Source organism: Tursiops truncatus, chromosome 16 (assembly GCF_011762595.2).
Source record: "Tursiops truncatus isolate mTurTru1 chromosome 16, mTurTru1.mat.Y, whole genome shotgun sequence".
NCBI classification, from domain to species: Eukaryota; Metazoa; Chordata; class Mammalia; order Artiodactyla; family Delphinidae; genus Tursiops; species Tursiops truncatus.
Window position 1 is genome coordinate 58,278,257 of NC_047049.1, and position 22,950 is coordinate 58,301,206.

The 22,950-nt window shown below is 37.4% G+C and overlaps 1 protein-coding gene across 2 annotated transcripts in view; it reads right to left on the reverse strand.

Moving 5' to 3' along the window:
- Positions 1-22,950, reverse strand: part of VCL (vinculin) — a 101,824-nt gene that overhangs the window by 37,303 nt on the left and 41,571 nt on the right. For both annotated transcript variants that reach the window (XM_019936005.3, XM_019936003.3), the window contains exons 3-6: positions 8,374-8,524; positions 8,085-8,193; positions 5,105-5,227; positions 3,536-3,696 (exon numbers count right to left, since the gene is read on the reverse strand). In XM_019936005.3, the coding sequence (XP_019791564.1) occupies positions 3,536-3,696; positions 5,105-5,227; positions 8,085-8,193; positions 8,374-8,524 (544 nt within the window). The remainder of the gene's footprint in view (positions 1-3,535; positions 3,697-5,104; positions 5,228-8,084; positions 8,194-8,373; positions 8,525-22,950) is intronic.

Sequence of the window (22,950 nt, forward strand, 5' to 3'; positions counted from 1 at the left end):
TCACTACATTTACCCACCACCAACCTAGGCCCACCGTGGGAGGAGACACACCACAGGGACGAATTCTGAATAATAGTATCTAATGACTCAAGTTGCAGTTACAGGAACACCTACATAGGGTTCAAAAATTCTTAGCAATGAAATGCTTTTTAAATTTTTTTCACTTCCTCTTTATTCTCAGCATGCGTCAAGATACAAGTAATATAAATACCAAAAAAAAAGAGATTAAATATAGATTGCTAAATTTACAAAGGGTAAAATTAGAACTGTGTTTAAACCCCAAATTCTTTTGTCTCATAATGTATTCCCAGGAAAAATGCTAAAATAGTTTTTAATAATCATTATGATTGTTGATTTAGGAGGGGAAATTTTTTATTTTCAAAATAAAGTGAAGTGTTTAAAGTCAAAGTACTTATAAATTTGTAAATCTGCCATTTGAATGTAGGTATAAAACGTAAAATAATCAGCTATTGCATTGCCTCTTTAAAATCTTAACTTATTCGGCAAGACGTACTTTTACCAAGAATTTTTTCCACTTACTTTCTTCCCCCACTTTTCTAGAGGAACCATCACTTTCCAGGAGAAAACTGCACCAGTGGGGAAGCATGAAACAAGTATGGTAAGACAAAGTTAATTCTTTATTGGTAGGGGTGAGAGGAGGTAAAAGATATCGTATGTATTAAACAGAATGGGAACCCAGGGGTCACAGACAGACACAAGGTCTGATTAATTCACTGCTTACAGTTGAGCAATGAAAGATGCATAATGCTACTAAACTGAAAAATAACCAAACCCTAGTTACCAATTTCCATTTTCAGGGTAAAATTTTTTCTAAATATTCTTGCAACTAATAAAAACAATTACTCTTAGGGGGTAAGGGAGGTAGAGTGGATAGGGATGGGGATGAGAGCGAGCTGTGTCACACATATCCTTTTATAGCATTTTTTCAATATTTATTTATTTATTTGTTTGTTTATTTATTTGGTTGTGCCAGGTCTTAGTTGTGGCTCGCCGGCTCCTTAGTTGTGGCATGTGAACTCTTAGTTGCAGCATGCATATGAGATCTAGTTCCCTGACCAGGGATTGAACCAGGGCCTCCTGCATTGGGAGCACAGAGTCTTAACCACTGCGCCACCAGGGAAGTCCCTTTATAGCATTTTGATATTTGAATCAGGTAAATGTAAAACAAAAGCAAAATGAAGTTAAAAAATAAACATTTCTTGCTCATTCTGATGTCATTATGTACTTAAGCTTCTTTTAGCTGAACTAATTTTATTTCCTTTCATTCTGATAGTTTTACAGCATCCTAACAGTCTGGTTCCTTCCAGATCAGCATAAAACTGAGAGAGCTATTAGACTGTACACAGTGGAGACCAGGTTTATATTTCCCTTGTATATGCCCCCAAATGCCTAATCTTCCTCCTGAAAAACTCAACTGACCACGGTTTTGGTTTTGGTTTTGGTTTTTAAAGAAGCAGCTCTCGGCACTTGCACAAAATAAAGCTCAGTCATACTTAGTTACTAATTGATGGACGACTTTTCCCTTCCAAAAATAGAGAAACATTAAGGTTGCAAGGCCCGCTTTTCTTTTTACTATTTCTCATCTGCTAGAAGCAAAGAGAAGAGAATAAGGAAAGAGATTAGATTAGAGGAACATGAGATCATGGAGAACAACAGCTGATTCACAGCTTAGATAGCAGAACATGCAGTGAGCCAGGTACTGAAGTTAGGAAAAACTTTAGGTACACCTGACTTTTTTCCTTTTGATTTTTAATGCTAGGATTATTGTGAAGGACAGGTGCCCCATCTAGACTCTCTAGCCTACCCATTTTCATTATGGCTTAAAATCTCAATGATGCATCTCCAAAAGTCAAATTCCAGAGCCTGCAAAGGAAACTGGTAGGAGAGGCAAATACGAGATAGCAACAGCTGGAAGTTTCCTTTCCTAAGAGCAAGGTCCACTGGTAACTTAGGGGTCACCCAGCTACCTGGGGAAATCTGCCCCTCAAGTGAAGTCAGTGGGAACGACCAGACCAAAACAGTTCCCAGGAGACTGCTCAAAGAGAGGAAAGCACCCACCAAATATAGAAAGCCTGACATCCCATAGTAATGTCTTTCCTTTTGCTTTCCCCAAAGAAACAGCTCCACATGAGCCAAACAGTCTGCCCAGCACAGCCCCAGAGTCCCGTATTAAGTCAAATTCTGACGCATATTCAAGCACAGTGTTACACACCGGCACACGGAATGAGGCACGGCACACAGCACAAGAAAACCTCACAGACATGCTTTTTCTCTTTTTAAGCAAAAAAGAAACTAGAGGGCAAGAGAAAGCTTACCTTCTAAACGTGAGAAAAAGAATAAAACAAACAAGAGAACAAAAAAAAAGATGCATAAAGAAGTCATAACAGGGAAGTGAAAGTTATCAAATATGCAAAAGCAAAATTAAGTAAAATATCAAAGACGTTACATGATTTTACAATATGGATTTAAAATACAGTCTTAGAACTTGTTCGAGAACTTCATGCCTCTGAAAACAAATCCATAGTTAAGACAATCTGACTAATTTCTCCTCCACTCTTAGTTTAACTTTCTGGTCAACAAAGAGAGACTGTTGATTTTAGCCCCAGCTTCGACCTTACCTTATAGGTGTCCTGGAGGACAAACAGAGCCCTACTGGGCACCCAGTGGAAATCATACTACAATATCCCCTCTGTAGTCTGCCACCAGCCTGCTGGGTGGCCCTGGAGATAGCATGTGGGTCCACACGGTGGGGGAAGCTGGATCCTGGAGACAATGTGTTCCCCCCACTGCCTGCATCTTGGGCTCCTACAAGGGAAGTGTAAACCCAAGTGTCTCTGTTCCCAATCACTAGACAAGAAGCAGACCAGAGCAGCAGCACCTCAAACCACCGCTGCTGGGCTCTAGGCGGAATCCACCAACCCTTCTGGAATTCAAGAGGAAATTCTAGACCAAGGGTAAAGGGACCCCTCAAACTAACTGACAAACGTGAAAACTAATATTTCAGTTAAGCTCTCTTTAAGGAAAACAGAATGATGAAGGGACACACCTAGAAATGTCAAGAGTTTCCTTTGTAGATTTCTCTGGGTCAAAAATTGGTTAAGAAAAGTTTTCCATAAAATTCAGTCATAGGCATATTCTGTATCTTACTTAGTCACCTAGCAACAACCACCCACATGAAAGGCAGGGCTCCCACCCAGGGGAGTATACACAACACCAGAATTCCTCCACCAGCCCAATCCATGAGACTCCAGCTTGAAGGAAAAGCTACATCCTAGCTTTCAACCAACATTCACCCTGCATACCTATTTGTTTGTTCTACCTCAGAGCAAAGGAAATGTGCAAAAGCAGGAAGTAACCCATAACCCTTTATTTTACAAAAGTAAAGAAGAAAATACTTTCATAATATCTAAGTAGTCCTATGCTACACACAATTACAAGAAAAAATGTGAGACAATCACATCCCCAGGAAGGGAAGATTGGGGATTTTGCTTATTTCTCCCCCAATAACACTTACCTTGCTGGCCCAGGCATCTTCGTCCCAAGAAGTGAGTTGTAATACACGAATGATCTCATTAATTTCAGCGCTCATCTTTTCTACAGTAAAATTACGATTTTTCAAAGCTTCTTCAATTCCTTGGTTTTTTGAGTTTTTAGTTGTTACAAAAATCTTCATAGCTGTAAAAATAAACAAAAGATCAGAAACTAAGCCTGGAATTTAATCTTGCTGTATTACAATATTCACACAAGATGTTCCACACTGTGAATATGTTTTGGGCTTCTAAGGTCTTAAAAAAGAATATGAAAACAAACACTGCAAGTCTGCCATTAAAGTTCCAGTATCAGCAACCTTCACTGTTAAGAAAGCTCAAGGTACAAAACTTCACCACATCATGATCAGAAAACTAATTTAACATGCATATACTGAAGATCCACAGTCACAAAATATCCACTATCCTTCTAAATGAATTATCATCCCAGCCCTAACACTGGCCCCATCAAACACAAACCTAATGTGACGAGATAAAAACAGTCAGTAAAACTGTAACCAAAGAATGCCGCTTGACCCAATCCTAGTGGAAGATCCCAAAGTGTTGAGTTTATCTTCCATGATTTATCTTAACATATAGCAGGGACTATCTAACCCCTAAAAGTGAAGAAGAAAATAATAACGAAACACTAGAGAAGAGAATATCTTCTTATAAACTAACTAAAATTATAAAAACAAAGATTAATCAATGCTTTACTGAGTTACCCAGATTAGAAAGATTCTTCCCAACAACCTTTCTGCCATATGGAACAGTTGGTCTCAAAAACATAGTTTTGAGAAGATTATAAGGCGCTATTTACAAATTTTTGTTTTCTAGTTCATGTAAGGGCTTTCTGAACTCTTACACTCACATCTCCTATTTTAGCTACTACTTGAAATTACAAAGCAGGGAGGCAGTAGCTGGCGATTACAGTGACATGCCTTATAAAATTCTGAAAATAAAGCTGCCCTCTGAGACTTAAACCAACTAACCCACAACTTTACAAAGATAATTTACATAAACCATGAGATGTCTGGTACATACTAGACACTCAATAAGTGCAACTCCCTTTTGCTAGTTGAGAGAGCAGCCACCATGTTTGCATTTCTGGGCTCTGCCCAATGGGAACGTGGTCCTAGTTGGTGTACACCACCTGCTCTTCAACGTAGAGAAGAGTTAAATATCTTCTAGGAAAGGGCTGTGGGTTCACTTCCTTACTATACAGTGCTCTATAATATCCATTCCAGCTCCTAATTGTTTTTTCTGAGTACAAATAAAGGTGTCAAAATCCATACATCCAAAACTAGAGTTTCTAGAGGAGAAAAGGGCCTGTTAGAACTTCAAGAGAACAGTATGAGGCAACAGGAGAGCAATTTCAAACAAAGAGCAAGAGAAGGAGAGCATGAGAGAAGATAAATACTGGTTCTTAGCTAATCAGCTGCATTTTTACTCAGGCTGAAAGACATGCAACTAAACAGCAAAAGAAAATAAACACCAGAGTTTAGAACATGTTAACATGTTTTTTTTCTGTAAGATAAAGTACAGACAGAAAATACCTGAAATGAGAACTGGCAGCAACTCTTTCACAGTGTTCATTGAGTTCACCAACATCACTCGGTGCTCCTGGTGAGTCAGTTCCTGCTGCCTCTCATCAATCATCTTGGCCATCTTAGTCATTCCTGGGCACAGGGAATAAATTGTGCAGAGTGAGCCGTGAAACAATCCAGAGTCTGGCTTTCTGAGCCTAAATCCATTATGAATTACTGTGAAAGTCCAAACTGACTGTCCACTTATTTAAACAACAGATACTATCACTGAACTCTAGCATTTATGATATAGAATTTTTCAGGACAGTTCTAAATTAATGCAACTTTATTCTTCTCATTAAAAGCAATTTATTAAATCCTAAATGTGACATAATTTTCACACATTTGACATAAATACATTCACAAATATTTTTTAAATGTTGCAATTAGTAAATATACATTTGAAAAAAAATTCACAAGTGGGGGGAAAAATACTTTGCCTGGCTACCATACCAGCTTTCATGCCATGTACCTGGCCACTGAACCTATGTGTATAAGAATCTCATGTGAGCCTAGTACAGGCACACCTCAAAGATACTGCGGATTCAGTTCCAGACCACTGCAATAAAGTGAATATCATAATAAAACGAGTCACAGGCATGTTCTGGTTTCCCAGTGCATATAAAAGTTATGTCTACACTATACTGTAGTCTATTAAGTATGAAATAGCACTATGTCTAAAAAAACAATGTACATACCTTAATTTAAAAATACTTTATGCTAAAAAATGCCAACTATCATCTAAGCCTTCAATGAATCATAATCTTTTCAGTGGTAACATCAAAGATCAGTGATCACAGATCACCATAACAATATAATAATGAAAAAAATTTGAAATATTGTGAGAATTACCAAAATGGGGCACAGAGACATGAAGTGAACAAATGCTATTGGAAAAATGGCACCAATAGACTTGCTTGAGACAGGGTTGCCACAAACCTTCAATTTGTAAGAACGCAGTTATGTGTGAAGCACAAGAAAGTGAAGCAAGGTGTGCCTGGGCTAAGAAACTAGTGGCTGAAAAAAATCTTAAGAATTACAATAATGTGTTTTGTTTTCATCTTTAAATTTTTCTGTACTTTCCAACTTATCCAAAATAAGGATGTATCACTTTTATAATTAGAAACAAATAAAAATAATTACGGGAGCTTCCCTGGTGGCACAGTGGTTAAGAATCTGCCTGCCAATGCAGAGGACATGGGCTCGATCCCTGGTCTGGGAAGATCCCACATGTCACGATCAACAAAGTCCATGTGTCACAACTACTGAGACTGCGCTCTGGAGCTCGTGTGCCACAACTACTGAAGCCCGCGCCCCTAGAGCCCGAGCTCCGCAACAAGAGAAACCACTGCAGTGAGAAGCCTGCCCACTGCAACAAAGAGTAGCCCCGCTCGCCGCAACTAAGAGCTCACGCACAGCAATGCAGCCAAAAATAAATAAATACAATAAATTTTAAAAATAATAATAATAATTATGGTGATGACAGCATTTGAAAGCATCTGGTGTTTTGGAGTTAGCATGCTAGCACTTTTTGCTACTTTGGTTATTATTCAAGGGTACTATGTGATTCTCTAACACTTTGGTTTTCCAACTGCTCTTAGAACTTCTTAAGCAGGTTCACAGATCGTCAAGGGGCACCCAGAGGGAGATGGAAAGGGTGGGGCTGCCTCTGCTTCATCCAGAGTAGCTCCATTTCTGTCTTTTATATGTTGGGATTCTGCAAAGATTTATTTCTTCATTATTTCATTAGATTTTTTTATTGAAGTATAGCTCATTTACAATATTAGTTTCAGGTATACAGCATAGTGATTCAGTATTTTACAGATTATACTCCATTAAAAGTTATTACAAGGTAATGGCTGTAATTCCCTGCTATACAATATATCCTTGTTGCTTGTCTATTTTATTTTTTAATTTGAGTATAGTTGCTTTACACTGCTGTGTCAGTTTCTGCATATATCCCCTCTTTTTTGGATTTTCTTCCCATTTAGGTCACCAGAGAGCACCGAGTTCCCTGTGCCATACAGTAGGTTCTCATTAGTTATCTACTTTATACATAGTAGTATATATATGTCAATCCCAATCTCCCAATTCATCTGCATAAGATTTCATTTGAAGAAGTAAAATTTCTTCACAGTGCTAGGAGAAAGTTTAAAGGGTACTGCTCTAAAGCCATTTCCCAGCGATTTTCAATGACAGCTCAGAGAAATTCTAAACTGCCTTAAGTTTACAGGATGACTGCACTGAAACCTAAAGGAAATACATTTTATGTAAGACAAAAGAATTTTATAAGATAATATGTGATTCTTAATACTAACAAATTAAACATCTGATATGTCTTGTCATTGGTCTAATTCATACTTTAAGGAGCCTCAAGTTCATGTTATATGTCTATAACACCAAAAGCTGGTATCTGTTCATGTATTTTGAATACTGAATTCTCAGATGACTACACAATCAGAGATTTAGCCACAGAAGTTCTTCTCTCCTTCTAGGTCTGATTATATTATGCAGGCTTGGGCAACGGCATGAATCCATAATAGTAGGCAGGCTAATTAGCAAGCTAAGAGGTCACACAGAGCTACAGGCCAGCTGGCAGACAGTGAAGGAATGCTGTATAATGTGGAATGAAGAGGTCAGGATTCAGGGTGGCCTTAAGCACTGCAGTAATAGGAAATTATTTCCTACATTCTCCAGCAACATTTGCAATGTCTAGTTTAGTTCATTAGACAGGGCCAGGATCTGTAGAAAGCAGATTCAGCTTTCAGAGACAATGATATCTCTTCAGTAGAAGCACAGAGTCAGCTCCATCAACAGAGTAGAGACAACTAAAAGTTCAATGCATCATTACCTATCTTCCACAAAAAAGTAGGGAGGAGTACCCCTTTCCTCTTGATCAAACATGGACAATCCATAAAAAATTCTGCTATAAAAGTAGGATATGACTAACCTGGTCCAAGATTCTTTGTGTAAGTGACCAAATCTTCCATAGTTTCCACCACCTCTGCCACTGTAAGATATTCCAAAATTCCTTTGCAAACTCTAATAATTTTACGAACCTGAAAATATATTTCATAGTATTCAGTCAATTGAGTAAACGATAAGTAAAAAACACAGTCATTCAGATGTGTAGCTAGTCAACATTTTGTCATCCTAAACAATCCTCAATCCTCCATTATTATCTTTTAAGGCTGGGCTTTTTGTCTGGAAGAGGTCTGCATGGGCCTCAGGTTGTCTACCTCAGCCTCGTCGAAGGTGAGGAGCAGGTCTGATGTGCCGGAGAGGATGCCCCTTGATCCATCAATTAGATAATCTCGAGCAGGCACTGAGTAAGGGTCTGACTGAAGCATCTGGGCTGCCTGGACAAGCTTGGTGCAAGCATTCTCCACCCTGTGGGGAGGAACATGGAGTTAACTCACTGGCAGAACCAAGCAGAAGAATATCACATGCAAATGCAAAGAATGTAAATGGACATAAATTCACATTTTTTTCCTATATGGAAAATAGCCAAGACCAATTTATAATAGAACCTAAGTTTCCAGCTTTTAAAATTTACATTAAGGGCAGCACATTCTTTCATTCACTGCACTAAGCCCTTGTTCTTCATTATTTCCTGGCAACAAAAAATAATGAGAAAAAGTTTTGGACCTTTTACTTTAGGTTGCTGTATCTCTGTAACTCCTTTGTTTCCTTCCTATTCACCCTACATACACTGCCATTAAAAGACACTTACACAAAGAACTGATATCCCTGACAACAGTTTCAGATTCAACATCGGAAATAAAATACCAAAGCACTGTGTTAAGCGAAATTTAATAATCAGACAAACCAAAGAAATAGGAGGAAACACAAAGCAAAAGTATGAGGTAATGCATAAATTTTTCTTTCATCTAGCCAAATGGATTTGTTTGACAAACTGGACAGTTTGAAAACAACACTATAAAACTATGCTGTTAATTAAAATGTCACTGGCATTAATAACTGAATCAGTTAGTAATAGTTTAATATAATATAGTTTAATAACACAGATGACCCGATCAGCCAAAGGTGTCTTTTTTTCGGGGGGGGGGGTCATTTAAAAAAGGAACCCGAAATGCATAAAGCAAGTATTCTCCTTGACCCTCTTGTACTACTAAAATGTATTCATTCATTCAATTATTCTTCTGTACAGAGTTGAAAAGGACCTAACAGATCATTTCCTCACATTCAGTAAATCCATTATGTTATCACTGAGTAACTTACATGCAACAAATTACTTTAAGTTAAAATATTTAGCCAAAATTACACATTCTTATTTGGAAACACAGAAAATGTCCCATGCAAATAAAAGCCCACTTCACAGCAAGTTATATCAAATGAAATAATATAAAAACTCAACAAGTATAACACAGTCTTGTTAAAAAATAGAATTAAACCAACATACTAATTTCAACTACATAAAAAGCATTGGGCTATGGACACTATAGGTATGTATATAAAGATGCAAAAAACACTATTCTAACTCTCAAGAAGCATACTTTGGTAATTCACAAACTTCAGAGCAATAAGGCAGCACATAATAAATATCAGCAAAGAGCAAGAGCTCACTGGCGTGGCTTTTGATCAGTCTTAGATGACTGGTTATTTTCTGTTCCTTTTAAATTTTTAAATTAAAATTAAAATTTAATTTGAAATTACATAACATATATATATATATATATATATATATATATATACCCATACATATGACAAAATCATATACACATATATAAAACCCTGAGGCATACAGTGAAAATTTTTCTTCCCTCCACTATCTCCTAGGCATTCAAATTCCATCTACTTGCAGCCAATGTTATGTGTTTCCTCTGTATTCTTCAAAATAAAGACACTTTATGCACAAACAAAAACATAGGCTTCCACCATTTTTACACGAATAGGATCATACTATGCATACTCTCTGCATTCTGATTTTTTCACTTAATTTAACTTGGTGATGTTCTAGTAGAAGTACCCAAAGAGCCTCCTCATTGTTTTATACAGCTACATAACTAGTCCCTAATTTATTAGCATGCTGCAATGAATCACCTTGAATAAACATTTTTTTTTTTTGGCCGTGCTGCATAGTTTGTGGGATCTTAGTTTCCCGACCAGGGATTGAACCCGGGCCCCGGCAGTGAAAGCCCCCAAGTCCTAACCACTGGACCACCAGGGAATTCCCAATAAATATCTTTTTTTTTTTTTTTTTTTGTTGGTACGCGGGTCTCTCACTGTTGTGGCCTCTCCCGTTGCGGAGCACAGGCTCCGGACGCGCAGGCTCAGCGGCCATGGCTCACGGGCCCAGCCGCTCCGCGGCATGTGGGATCCTCCCGGACCAGGGCACGAACCCATGTCCCCTGCATCAGCAGGCAGACTCCCAACCACAGAGCCACCAGGGAAGCCCAATAAATATCATTTTTAAATGTGTATATCTGTAGGATACTATCTAGAAATGGAACTGCTGAGTCATAGGTATGGACATTAATAATTTTGACAAACGTTGCCATATTGCCATCCACAGAAGTTATCAATTTACACTCCCACCACAGTGGATGACACAGTGGATCTGTTTCCTCACAGATTCAACAACTCAATGTATAATCAGACTTATGTATCTTTACCAATATGATAGACCAAAATTGATTTCGATATAGTTTGAGGTGAAAGTTATATAGTATACAATTAGTAATTTTAAAGGGTATAATTTTCTGTGTGCTTGAAAAGAATGAGTTTGCTCTAATTTTTAGGTGAAATATTTCACATATTCCATCAGCTCAAGCTTGTTAATTGTGCTGTTCAAATCTTCTATATCCTTGCTGATTCTTTTGGTCTGTTTTATCTATCAATTACTGAGTGATAAAATCTTGCACCATAACAACAGATTTGTCCATATCCCCTTGCAGCTGTTTTTGTTTTTTATATATTGAGGCTAACTTATTAGGTACATATAAATTTACAATTATTATATCCTTCTTGTAATCTGAACCTATTTATCATTATGTGATACCTCTTTATATCTCCAATAATGTTTGTTGCTGATATTAATATTGTAAACCAGCTTTCTTTGACTATTTTATTTGACTGGTATATAACTTTCTAACTCTCAGTATCCTTATATTTTAGATGTGTCTTTATAACTACATATATACATATAAGTACACAGTTTTAATCCAGGTTAGCAACTTTTAACTTAATAACTTAGCTCATTTAAATTTATTATTATTGATATATTGGGGGGGCGGATTGAGAGTCTTTTTCTATATTTTTCTATTCCCTTTACTATTTTATAAGTCATATACTTTATGTTTTATTACTTTTGTGGTTCATTAAATAGTTTAGCATGCATACTTGGCATGGTAACAATCTAAAATGAGTCAATAAGCACTTCGTTGGTGGCACAGTGGTTAAGACCCTGCCTGCCAATGCAGGGGACCCGGGTTTGAGCCCTGGTCTGGGAAGATCCCACATGCCGTGGAGCAACTAAGCCCATGCACCATGACTACTGAGCCTACGCTCTAGAGTTCGCGTGCCACAACTACTGAATCCCACACACCTAGAGCCTGTGCTCCACAACAAGAGAAGCCACCACAATGAGAAGCCCACACGCCGCAACTAGAGAAAGCCCATGCACAGCAACAAAGACCCAACGCAGCCAAAAATAAATTAACTTTAAAAATAAATAAATAAAATGAGTCAATAATTGTACTTCCTCCCCAAACAACAGAATGGTCTTAACATACTTAATTCCCAATCACCCCTTTCCTGACCTTTATGCTATTGTTTTCAAGTTTTGTTTCATGTTTATGTTATTGTTTTCAGGTACAAAATGCTGTATCTTTTTTTTTTTTTTTTGCAGTACGCGGGCCTCTCACTGTTGTGGCCTCTCCCGTTGCGGAGCACAGGCTCCAGACGCGCAGGCTCAGTGGCCATGGCTCACGGGCCCAGCCGCTCCGTAGCATGTGGGATCTTCCCGGACCGGGGCACAAACCCACGTCCCCTGCATCGGCAGGCGGACTCCCAACCACTGCGCCACCAGGGAAGCCCTGTATCTTTTACTTTCAACTTTTAAATCTTGTTAGGCATTACATTATTGTATAAGTCAAAGTTTGTTTATATTTACCAACAAACTGTCCAATATGTTGGCTAATCATTCCCTCTTGTATCTCAGGCATTATACCTGGAATCATCTGACTATTGTCTGAAGGACATTCTTTAGCACTTCCTCTAGTAAGTCTGCTGGTGACAAAATGTATCCATTTTGGTTTGTTTGAAAATGCCTACTTTGTCCTCATCCTTCAAAGATTACTTCAGTAGTACAGAATTCTGGTTGACAATTATTTTATCAGCATATTGAAGGTATTACCTCACTATAATTTGACAACAGAACCAGAAAGACATGTAACAGAAGCAGAGGTTGGAGTGATGTGGGCTATAAGCCAAGGAATTCAGACAGCTTCTAGTGGCTGGAAAAGGCAAAGAAATGGATCCATTCCTAGAATCTCCAGAAGGAACACAACTCTGCTAACTCATTCTGGGCTTCAGACCTCCAGAATTGTAAGATAAAACATTTATATTGTGTTTGTTACAAGAGTAATATGACACTGGCATCCAACTGAAATTTACCAGGCATACAAAAAGGCATGAAAATACCACCCATAACAAAGAGGAAAAAACAATCATTCAAAACCAACCCAGAAATGACACAGAGGACAGAATTAGTAGACAAGAACATTAAAATAGTTCCTATAACTGTATTCTATGTGTTCAAAAGCTAAAGGAAAGACTGAGTAGATAAATGAAAGATATAAAAAATATGGAAATAGAACAACTAGAGATACAAAAATACACTGGATAGATTACTAACAGGTAAGATATTGTATGAAGAAGATTATTGAAACTGAAGTGCTAGCAATGAAAATTACCTAAAATGGGAGAAAACAAAACTTAAAAGAAAATGAACAGAGCATCAGTGAGCTGTGGCACAGCTCCAAGCAGCCTAATATGTGTGCAATTGAAGTCCCCAAAGGACAGAAAAGGGGACAGAAAAAAATATTTGAAGAAATAATGGCCACAATTTTTATAAACTTAATTAAAACTTAATTAAAGCCCCAAGTCCAAAAAGCTCAATAAAACCCAAGCACAAAAAATACCAAGGGAATTACAACAAGGTACATCATAATGAAGGTACTTAAAACCAATAATGAAGAGAAAATATTAAAAGCAGCCAGAGAAAAATGAGACACTTTATATTACAGAGGAACAAAGATAAGAGTAACAACAGACTTCTCACTGGAAACAATGCAACCCAGAGAACAGTAGAGCAAAGTACTGAAGAACTTTGAGTAGACCCAAAGAAAATATTTCAAAAATTAGGGCAAAATAAAGACTTTTTCAGTATGTAAGGGTTAAAAGAATTCATCACCCAGCAGATCTGAGCTATAAGAAAGTTTAAAGGAAGTCCTTCAGGAAGAAAGAAAATTATACCAGATAGAAGTTTGGATTTACAGAAACAAATGAAGAGCACAAAATGGTAAATATGTGCATCAATATATAAACACATTTTTTCTTATTGTTTAAATCTTTAAAAGATAACTGACTGACTAAAAGCAAGAACTTTTTTAAAACACAAAGTTAATAAAAAGTAAATCTGATTCTGCTGACTAGTTAGACAATGAGAACTGGTTTTGCGAAGGACTGTGGCAGATGTTTTCCACAAATTAAATGAGCTAAATTTACAGAGAAACATATTTAAGATGTGTATATAACACACAACAGGGCAGAAAACACATGCTTTGCAACTAAACTTATGATTTAAAAATATTTAAATGAAAACTTTAAAATATCCAAGGTATTCAAAAATATTCAAGTGTTTCGAAAGTCTTTTAGGGATGTCAGCCACTTATTAAAGAGCACTGGCCTCATGCTTCAAGATTTTTTTTTACAGCCATTCCCTCTAGCTGAAACCTCTCTCTCTCTCTCTCCCTCTCACTCTCTCTCTCTCTCTCTCTCTCTCTCTCTCTCTCTCTCTCTCTCTCTCTCTCTCTCTCCCCTCTTTTGCTTGACTAACCCCTACTCATTCTTTTAGGTACCATTTTTAAATGACTGTTCCTTCATGAAACCATCCTATAAGTCTATAAGTACCTTTCTTATGTGCTCCCATGAGACATAAACCCTCCCAGTTTTGTTTTTGCTATCTCCCACAAGAATGTAAGTTCAGCAAGGTCAAGGACCCTATATATCCTATATTCACAGAGTAGAATCCCTGACACATAATAAATGCTCAATAAACATTTATTGAATGAATGAATGGATTTCCACCAAGTACAGGAGATCATGAAACCATCTGGCCATAGAAATCATTAAAAGGTCACAAACTTAATTTTATTTCCAGGTAACATGAACCTTGATGAAATTATAGCAAACAAACATAAGCACCACAGAATGCAACTACACCTATTTGAAAGGATACAGTTACTGCACAAGTGTTTCAAATTTGGAAAAAGCAAAAAATAAATGAAAGGAATAACCATCATGGAGAAAGGAAAGAAGAAAAAAAAAAGATGAAATGGAAAAGCTTTACAGGAATCAATTTGATTCTCCACTAATGGTTCCCTTGTGTGGTAAAATGATAGGGCCAAAACAGACACTACACCCTTTCCTTTTACCTACAATGAGACATCTGATCTGTACATTAAAATTTAATGGCATTCATAAAGCCAAACAAATCCCACCATGACTAACCAGTAGGCAGAAACAGGAAAGAGTCTGTCTTGTCTGTGGAAAATGAGATTTTATTTAAACATTCAAGCTGCCTGACTTCTTAAAGAGATCTTCTACTTTTTAATACAAATCTGCATTTTTAAAAAGCATTTTAGAGGATGACAGTAGGGATAAGGTCCATTTCCTAAATAATTATAGATCTTGACTATATACTAATAATATTGATTTAGCTACTTTAAATCAATCAACTAGCACATTTTAAGGCTTCTCTCTGCCTCTGAGTCTTCAACCTAAATTAATAGGAAGCTCTTATGCTTTAGATCAATGGACCAATGACAGCCTCACAGGACCCACTCATAACCCTCTAATCCATTCTTCACAGAATTACTACATGATATAAACCCACACAATTTAAGAGATGGAAAGGTTCCAAACTACTCAGTTCCATGTGATTTCAATTATCACTAATCAAGACGCTTTAACTTATGCTGAATTTTTTATTTAAGAAAAATAAAAGGATAACAGATCTAGAGATTATAAAGATTCACTGCCACAAGACATTTTTAAAGGTTCTTCTAGACTGCATCCAGAAGTGAGAATCTTAAATTCCTTTAGTTTAATTTTTTCATAAATTTGTTCATTTAACATACTGAAGACCTACTACTTGCTACACAAGTCCTAGAACTAGATTTGCAGGGGGTGGGGGTGGGCACACTGTGCGGCTTGCGGGATCTCTTAGTTCCCCAACCAGGGATTGAACCCAGGCCCACAGCAGTGAAAGTGCCGAGTCCTAACCACTGGACCACCAGGGAACTCCCTAGACTTTTTTTAAGTCCCTACTTTTAAGGGGTTACCACCTTGGTAGGACAAGACATACATATAAACAAATACAAATTAGTATTTAAAAGTATGCCCAGCACATGCTGAGGGGACACAAAAGTGGAAGTAGTCATTTTTACCTAAGAGATTAGGACAGTTGTGATAGAGAAGGTGAAGACAACACTGCTTCTGCCCTCAGAAGTTCAGTACTACTTATAATGATGGTTCTCCTCACAGCATCTCTGAGTTGTTTTTCCAATGGAATAACATTCTCTCCGCTCCCCCCACCTCTCTCCTCCCTCTCTCTCTCTCTCTCTCTCTCTCTCTCTCTCTCTCTCTCTCTCACACACACACACACACACACACACACACACACACACACACACACGAACACATGCATGCACACACACAGTCAAGAGTCCTTTCTGTGAACAATAACATGTATTTGCAATAGACCTGGTTTGACTAGGGAGGGCAGTTCACTATCACAAAGGACAGGTAACTTCCTCACCCTGAAGCCAAACAATCTCAGTCGGCTTCTGTCAAAATCAGTTATCATGGGCTTCCCTAGTGGCGCAGTGGTTGAGAGTCCGCCTGCCGATACAGGGGACGCGGGTTCGTGCCCTGGTCCGGGAGGATCCCACATGCCATGGAGCGGCTGGGCCCGTGAGCCATGGCCGCTGGGCCTGCACGTCCGGAGCCTGTGCTCCGCAACGGGAGAGGCCACAACAGTGAGAGGCCCGCATACCGCAAAAAAAAAAAAAATCAGTTATCATATCCCAGCTCACTGATTTAGATGAGGAAGGGAGAGAGACAGTTTTGGACAAAATAATACAGGCAGACCTTGGAGATACTGAGGGTTTGGTTCCAGCCCACAGAAATAAAGCAAATATCACAATAAAGTGAGACACACAAATGTTTTGTGTGCATATAAACACATATAAAAGTTATGTCTACACTCCACTGTAGTCTATAAATGTTATGCATATAAAAGTTATGTTTACACTCTACTGTAAATATATAAAAGTTATGTTTACACTCCACTGTAATCTATTAAGAATGCAATAGCATTATGCCTAAGGAAAACAATGTATATACCTTAATTTTAAAATACTTTATTGCTAAAAAATGCTAACCATCATCTGACAGTGTATGGTTCCTACAAACCTTCAATTTGTGAAAAATGCAGTATCTGCAAAGCACAATAAAGTTAAGTGCAATGAAACAAGGTATGCCTCCTTAAAGGAGAGAGTCTGATGGGCCTATTTAGACATATACTGCTGTATAACTTTAAATCAAAAAGCTCTCTAAAACATTCAACAAGTTAAACTTTCACCCCACCCCCAAAAAACATGTTGGGGGGTGGGGTGGAAACTACCCCATACCAAATTCACTGTTTTAATAAAACCTGACCTTAGACAGTATAGCCATTTAGATTATAAACACTATCACAAAAAATGCATTCTGCTTACTAAAGACTGCAGTGCTATGGAGCAGAACACTTGAAAATCTGACATCATGGAAGTCAGATTACCCTGGAGCACATCCAAGGAAGCAGGTGTTTACATCTTGGGACCTGTCCTTTCAAGAGAGAGAGCTGGTCAGACCACAAGCATATCCAATCACAAAAAGCACAGACAACACTTGGTAGATAGGAAGGAAACAGGTGGGAGGAAGAAAGAACACAGTCAGCTGGTGGGTGAGGCTTTCCGCCACTGTGGCCATGGCACCCAGCATGTCCATTTCCAACCAGGCTGGCCCTGGCATAATTATCTGGCAGGCAAAATCGACTGGCCGGGCTATTCCTGCTGTCTTCTTAACCCATGTTGAGACTCTCCTTCCCTTCCCAACTGGGCAGGGTCTCTGAGAGATCAAGAAAGGCCCAGATTACTTCCAAGTTTGAGAAGCCCATCATATTTAAAAATGAAGAAATGCCAAAACAAGGTCATAAACATGGTGGTATATTTAAGTCGTTACATTGAATAATTTTAATTGCACGATAAACATCTTCTTTTAAGAATCCCTCTCTTCCTCTATGACTACACGTATACCATTTGAAGAAAATACTGAAGTCCAGGCCCTTCATAAATATAAGGCCTGGGTGAGAGGCCAGGGGTTGGGGGTAAGGGGCAGGCCCTCAAACACTCTGCTTTCCCACATTTAGAACCTAACTGCAGATCAGTAAAAATAACTGCTGATGACTCAAAGATTCTCCCTTCGCTATGTATTCAAGCATTTAAACTGTTAACCTGAAGAATGAGCTCTAATGAAATTCCAGGTATTAGCAAGTGATAATGCAGTCTTTCTAGTATCCCTCAAATAGGACGTATGGCCTCTAGTTGTATACCTCTATACAACTCATTCCATCCTCGTATCTTTTTGTGCATATACATATGATTTTAAAACTGATAATAATATATGTAAAGATTTCAAAAGACTCAGGGAGATGTGTGAAAATAAAGTATTCTTTTATATACTAGCCATTTGGCACTAATCTTACTTTAAAATAGCAAAAAGCAGAGTCATTCCGTGGCTTCCCAGTACCAGCCAATACGCTTTGCTCCTGGCACTGCCATTTTGAGAAAGGTCAAGGAGTCTTGGCCATTAGTCATTCAGAAACCTGAGTGAAGGCTACAAGCAGTTAGTTTTTAGGAGGAAGTTAGGAACACTGAGTACAATGACAAACTTTAGTCTAGTTCAAGTAGCAAGTGCCCAGCACCAACTCACCCCTGTGTATACTGTGTGGTAACACTATAACATCCTGTTCCAACCCTGTGCTCCTAGATTTAAAGATCCTACAGGCCTCATCCACAAATTATTCCTTTCCCTGACCTAACTCAGTGACAGTACCAGACACTGCATGTGTACACCCAAAACTAAACTTAAAAACCACAATGAGTCATACTGAAAACATTCAAAACCCTTTAACAGCAACACCACACTCTTTTTGCTAGAACATGTACATTGAGATAACAAAGCTAAAACACACATAAACATCAAAGGCTCACTAAATTCTTTTATTTCAGATGAGATTAGGAGGGTATGTAGCCAGTTTCAACTTCCCTTCAAACAAAACAGGATTCTGCCAGAGCCCAGAGATAACTGAAAGGGAAGCAGCATGTCGGGGATGGGAAGGTTCGAAGTGTCACTGCTGCCCAAGCTACATCCTCCTCAAGTCTTGCTGGCAGCTTATGAGTCACAACCTTTGAATCCTATAAAGCCTGAATGACTAGTCCTAGTCTTTCTCCCCACCTTCTTTCACCCCTTGTTCAAATCTAGCATCTGTGAAGGGAGAAGAGATTCTGATCCTGCAAGGTTCAATCAAGAACTCTGCTACCTACAGGTCTATCAGCTCCTCTGGTCCTTCCTCCAACTCATGCTGTGGTTACAGCAGAAACAGATAAACATATAAGCAAGTGCGTCTTACAGATACTAGTAGTTTTCAAATGTATGTTGATGCTGTCGTGATGAATAAAATAAAAATCTATTTTAAAACATTACAAATTCATTGTGACTTTTATTCTTATACATTCTTAATCAACTAATAATAAAGAGTCTCACCATTATTATTTGAAGTTCCTTATGCTGAAAAAAGTTGATAATCACTGTTCTACAGCAGAATGTAATGAATGAGCTAGAGGTGTAAATACCTAAACACAAAGTGAAGTGGAATAGACACACAATGAGAGAATATTTTTACTTATGAGGAAAACTGACAAAAACTAGGATGTGGTTTAAAAAAAAAAAGAACAAAATCTGGAGATAAAAGTCAACAGTAGGCTAAACAGCAGTCAACAATCATCCTAAAAAAAGATAATAAAAAAATAATTAACAGAATTTAGGATCCAAGAGAATCATAAGCTTGTAACCACTTATAATATTGCTTTGAAATATATAAAGTTAAAACTGACAATTATGAGGAAAACTGACAAATCTACAATTATTATAGATTTCAACAGACCTCAATCATAAACAGTTTATGATTTATAGCAAGACTATAGAAGTCTGATCAATAATACTTATATGTTGACCTAATTGATAAAAAGAGAACCCTATACCCAAGCAGAAGAGAATACACTTTCTTTTTAAGCACACACAGTAGTACACTTACCAACACTGACCACTTATTATGTCACAGAATAATTTCGAAGAATTGATCACATACCAACCAAGACTTCTGGGCACAAAGCAATTAAATTAGAAATATAACAATTAAAAGATATAAGCATACCGCATTTTATTGCACTTCACTTCACTGCACTTAGCAGATACTGTGTTTTTTACAAATTAGAAGGTTTGTGGCCCCTGTGTTGAGCAAGACTACAGGCATCGTTTTCCCAACATCATTTGCTCACTTCATGTCTCTGTGTCACATTTTGGTAATTCTCACAATATTTCAAAATATTTCATTGTTATGATATTTGTCATGGTGATCTGTGATGTTATTACTGTGATTGTTTTGGCATTTTTTAGCAATAAAATATTTTTAAATTAAGGTATGTACATTGTTTTTTTAGACACATGCTATTGCACACTTAACAGACTACAGTGTAGTATAAAAAACTTTTATATGCACTGGGAAACCAAAAAATTCATGTGACTTGTTTTATTGCGAATATTATGGTAATCTGGAACTGAACACACAACATCTCTGAAATATGCCTGTAGTAGAAAGAATCTTTAAATGTACTACTAAATAATGTACATGGGTAAGAGGAATTCACAACAAAATTACAAAATATTTAGGGCTGAACAACTATTAAAGTACCTACACAGCTGTTTCTAAACTTGTAATCAGAGCAAAATTGAGAGCCCAAAATATTATATTTATTTAAAAACAAGAAATACTAAAAGATAGAAATATTGAAAATAAGATATTCAAATAATAAACCTAACAAAATAAATAATGAACCTAAGAACAGAATTTAATGAAATAGATCTTTGGGGAAAAAACTAATAAAACATAAATCTCCCATAAGAGTGATAAGAAAAAAAAAAGGTAGAAATAGATAATACTGAACAAAAAAGGTTAGAGGAAATGCATAATTTCTTAGAAAAGTATCAGATTATCAGCGTTGACTCAAAATGAATTTAAAACCTGAATTAGATAATAAAAGGAATCTGAAAGAGTAATCAAGTTTCTTCCTCTAAAGGACACCAGACCCAAGAAAGTTTTAGATACAAGTTTTGCCCAACTTTCAAGGACAGACAATCCTTTTCTTATATAAAATGTTTCAAAGACTAGAAATCTTATTTTATGAAACTAAAATAACCTTGATAACAGAATAAGAAACAAAATAAGAAAATTATAGATCAAGACCCCTCATGAACAAAGAAGCAAAATCTTTTTAAAATATTAAAGTAGAATTTAGCATTGTATATTCTTTTCTAAATCACTACTACATAGGGTTTATCTTAGAAATGCATAGATGGGGGAACTCGACGCTTTGACTGCTGGGGCCCGGGGTTCGATCCCTGGTAGGGGAACTAAGATCCTGCAAGCTGTGTAATGTGGCTGAAAAAAAAAAAAGAAAGAAAGAAATGCATAGACGGTTCACCATCAGAACAGTTGATACTTATGGAGTAGACCAGAGACCATCTTATAGAGGAAAGGATAAAAACTGCATGATTATCTCAACAGATACAGAAAAAGTATTAAATGAAAACAAGCAATCAGATTTTTTTAACAAGGTCTTACTACAGGAGACAATAAATGAGAGGAAATTTTTCTATGAAAAAGCTTAAAAAGTAACTGAGTTTATTTTGAGAAAATGACTGAGAAAAAAAGATTGAGAAGCTCAAGAAGAAAGCTAATTTTTACCAAATATCTTTTTTTTTCAGGTACTTTCACATACATTATCTCACTCATTTAAGCCTCACAATAACTATTACATTATGAGAAGAGATTCTTACAAGGAAGGGTGAGAAAGAGTCTTAGCATACTGGATTGAGTACAAGCCTGGTGTCAGATAGTTTAGGGTTTGACTCTTACCTCTGCCGTTTATGTACTAGGTAACTTTCAACAAGTTACTGTGAGCTTCTCTGACTCTCAGCTTCCTCAACTGCAAGACGAGGTGCATTAAAAAACACAGTATAGGGCTTCCCTGGTGGCGCAGTGGTTGAGAGTCCGCCTGCCGATGCAGGGGACACAGGTTCGTGCCCCGGTCCGGGAAGATCCCACATGCCGCGGAGCGGCTGGGCCTGTGAGCCATGGCCGCTGAGCCTGCGTGTCCGGAGCCTGTGCTCCACAGCGGGAGAGGCCACAACAGTGAGAGGCCCTAGTACCACACACACACACACACACACACACACACAAACCACAGTATAAAGTACCCAGCTCATAAAAGGTACTCAAGAAATAGAGCTATTTTTACAAGGCTCTTTTGCTTCTATTAAGGAAAGAACAAGAAAGATTTTAAATAGAGGTAAGAAGAAAAAACTTAAACCTTGAGGACTTCTTAATTTGAGATTGGACCTATATAGTCAAGGTAATCATTAAGGGAATACTAGTGTCTAATTACTTTGAGTGTTTCTGTTTGTATTTGCAGGGTAGGGTTGGGGCAGCCAACGGCCTCAATTCATCTATAAAATAAAGCAGTTGGATTAAATAATCTCTATGATTCTTTTTAACTTTAAAATATTATGACTTTAACTTCTTTATAGCTTAAGGAGGTGTAAGACACTGCAGTACATCACAAATTACATACATAAAATTCCTTCTTTGGAAATACTCAGGAAAACTGTAAATCGTTATCCTCTACGAGTGGTATAAAGTTAGTAGTGCCTGGAAAGAGAGTGGTGGACCACCTGACTTCTTGGAAGTCAGATTATGGAAAGAACATGGACTTGGAAGCCACGAGACCACCAACAGGAAACATGTTCTGCCACTTACATGCTGAGAAAACTTGGGTGAGTTAAAGTTTGTCAAACCTCAGTTTTCTTATCTGTAAGATGAATGTATTAATACCTTGAAGTTGATGTTCTCAGAATTACATGAGAAAATAAAAATATGTAAGTACCTCTCCCAATAATACATACTCAATAAATGTGAGTTCCCTCGGCCCCTTGAGTTCCCTTCAATCATGTGACTGATCACTCTGTTGACAATGGAAACCAAAGTATTACATGTTTAAAGTATTATTTGCTTACTTCTTAATCATGAAGTGTATACAAATTAAAATAAGGGTTAAATCCCTGCCAAGTTGTTTAGAACTCTTCCACAAGTTAATAAAATACCCAGAGTTCATTATTGAAAAGACTCA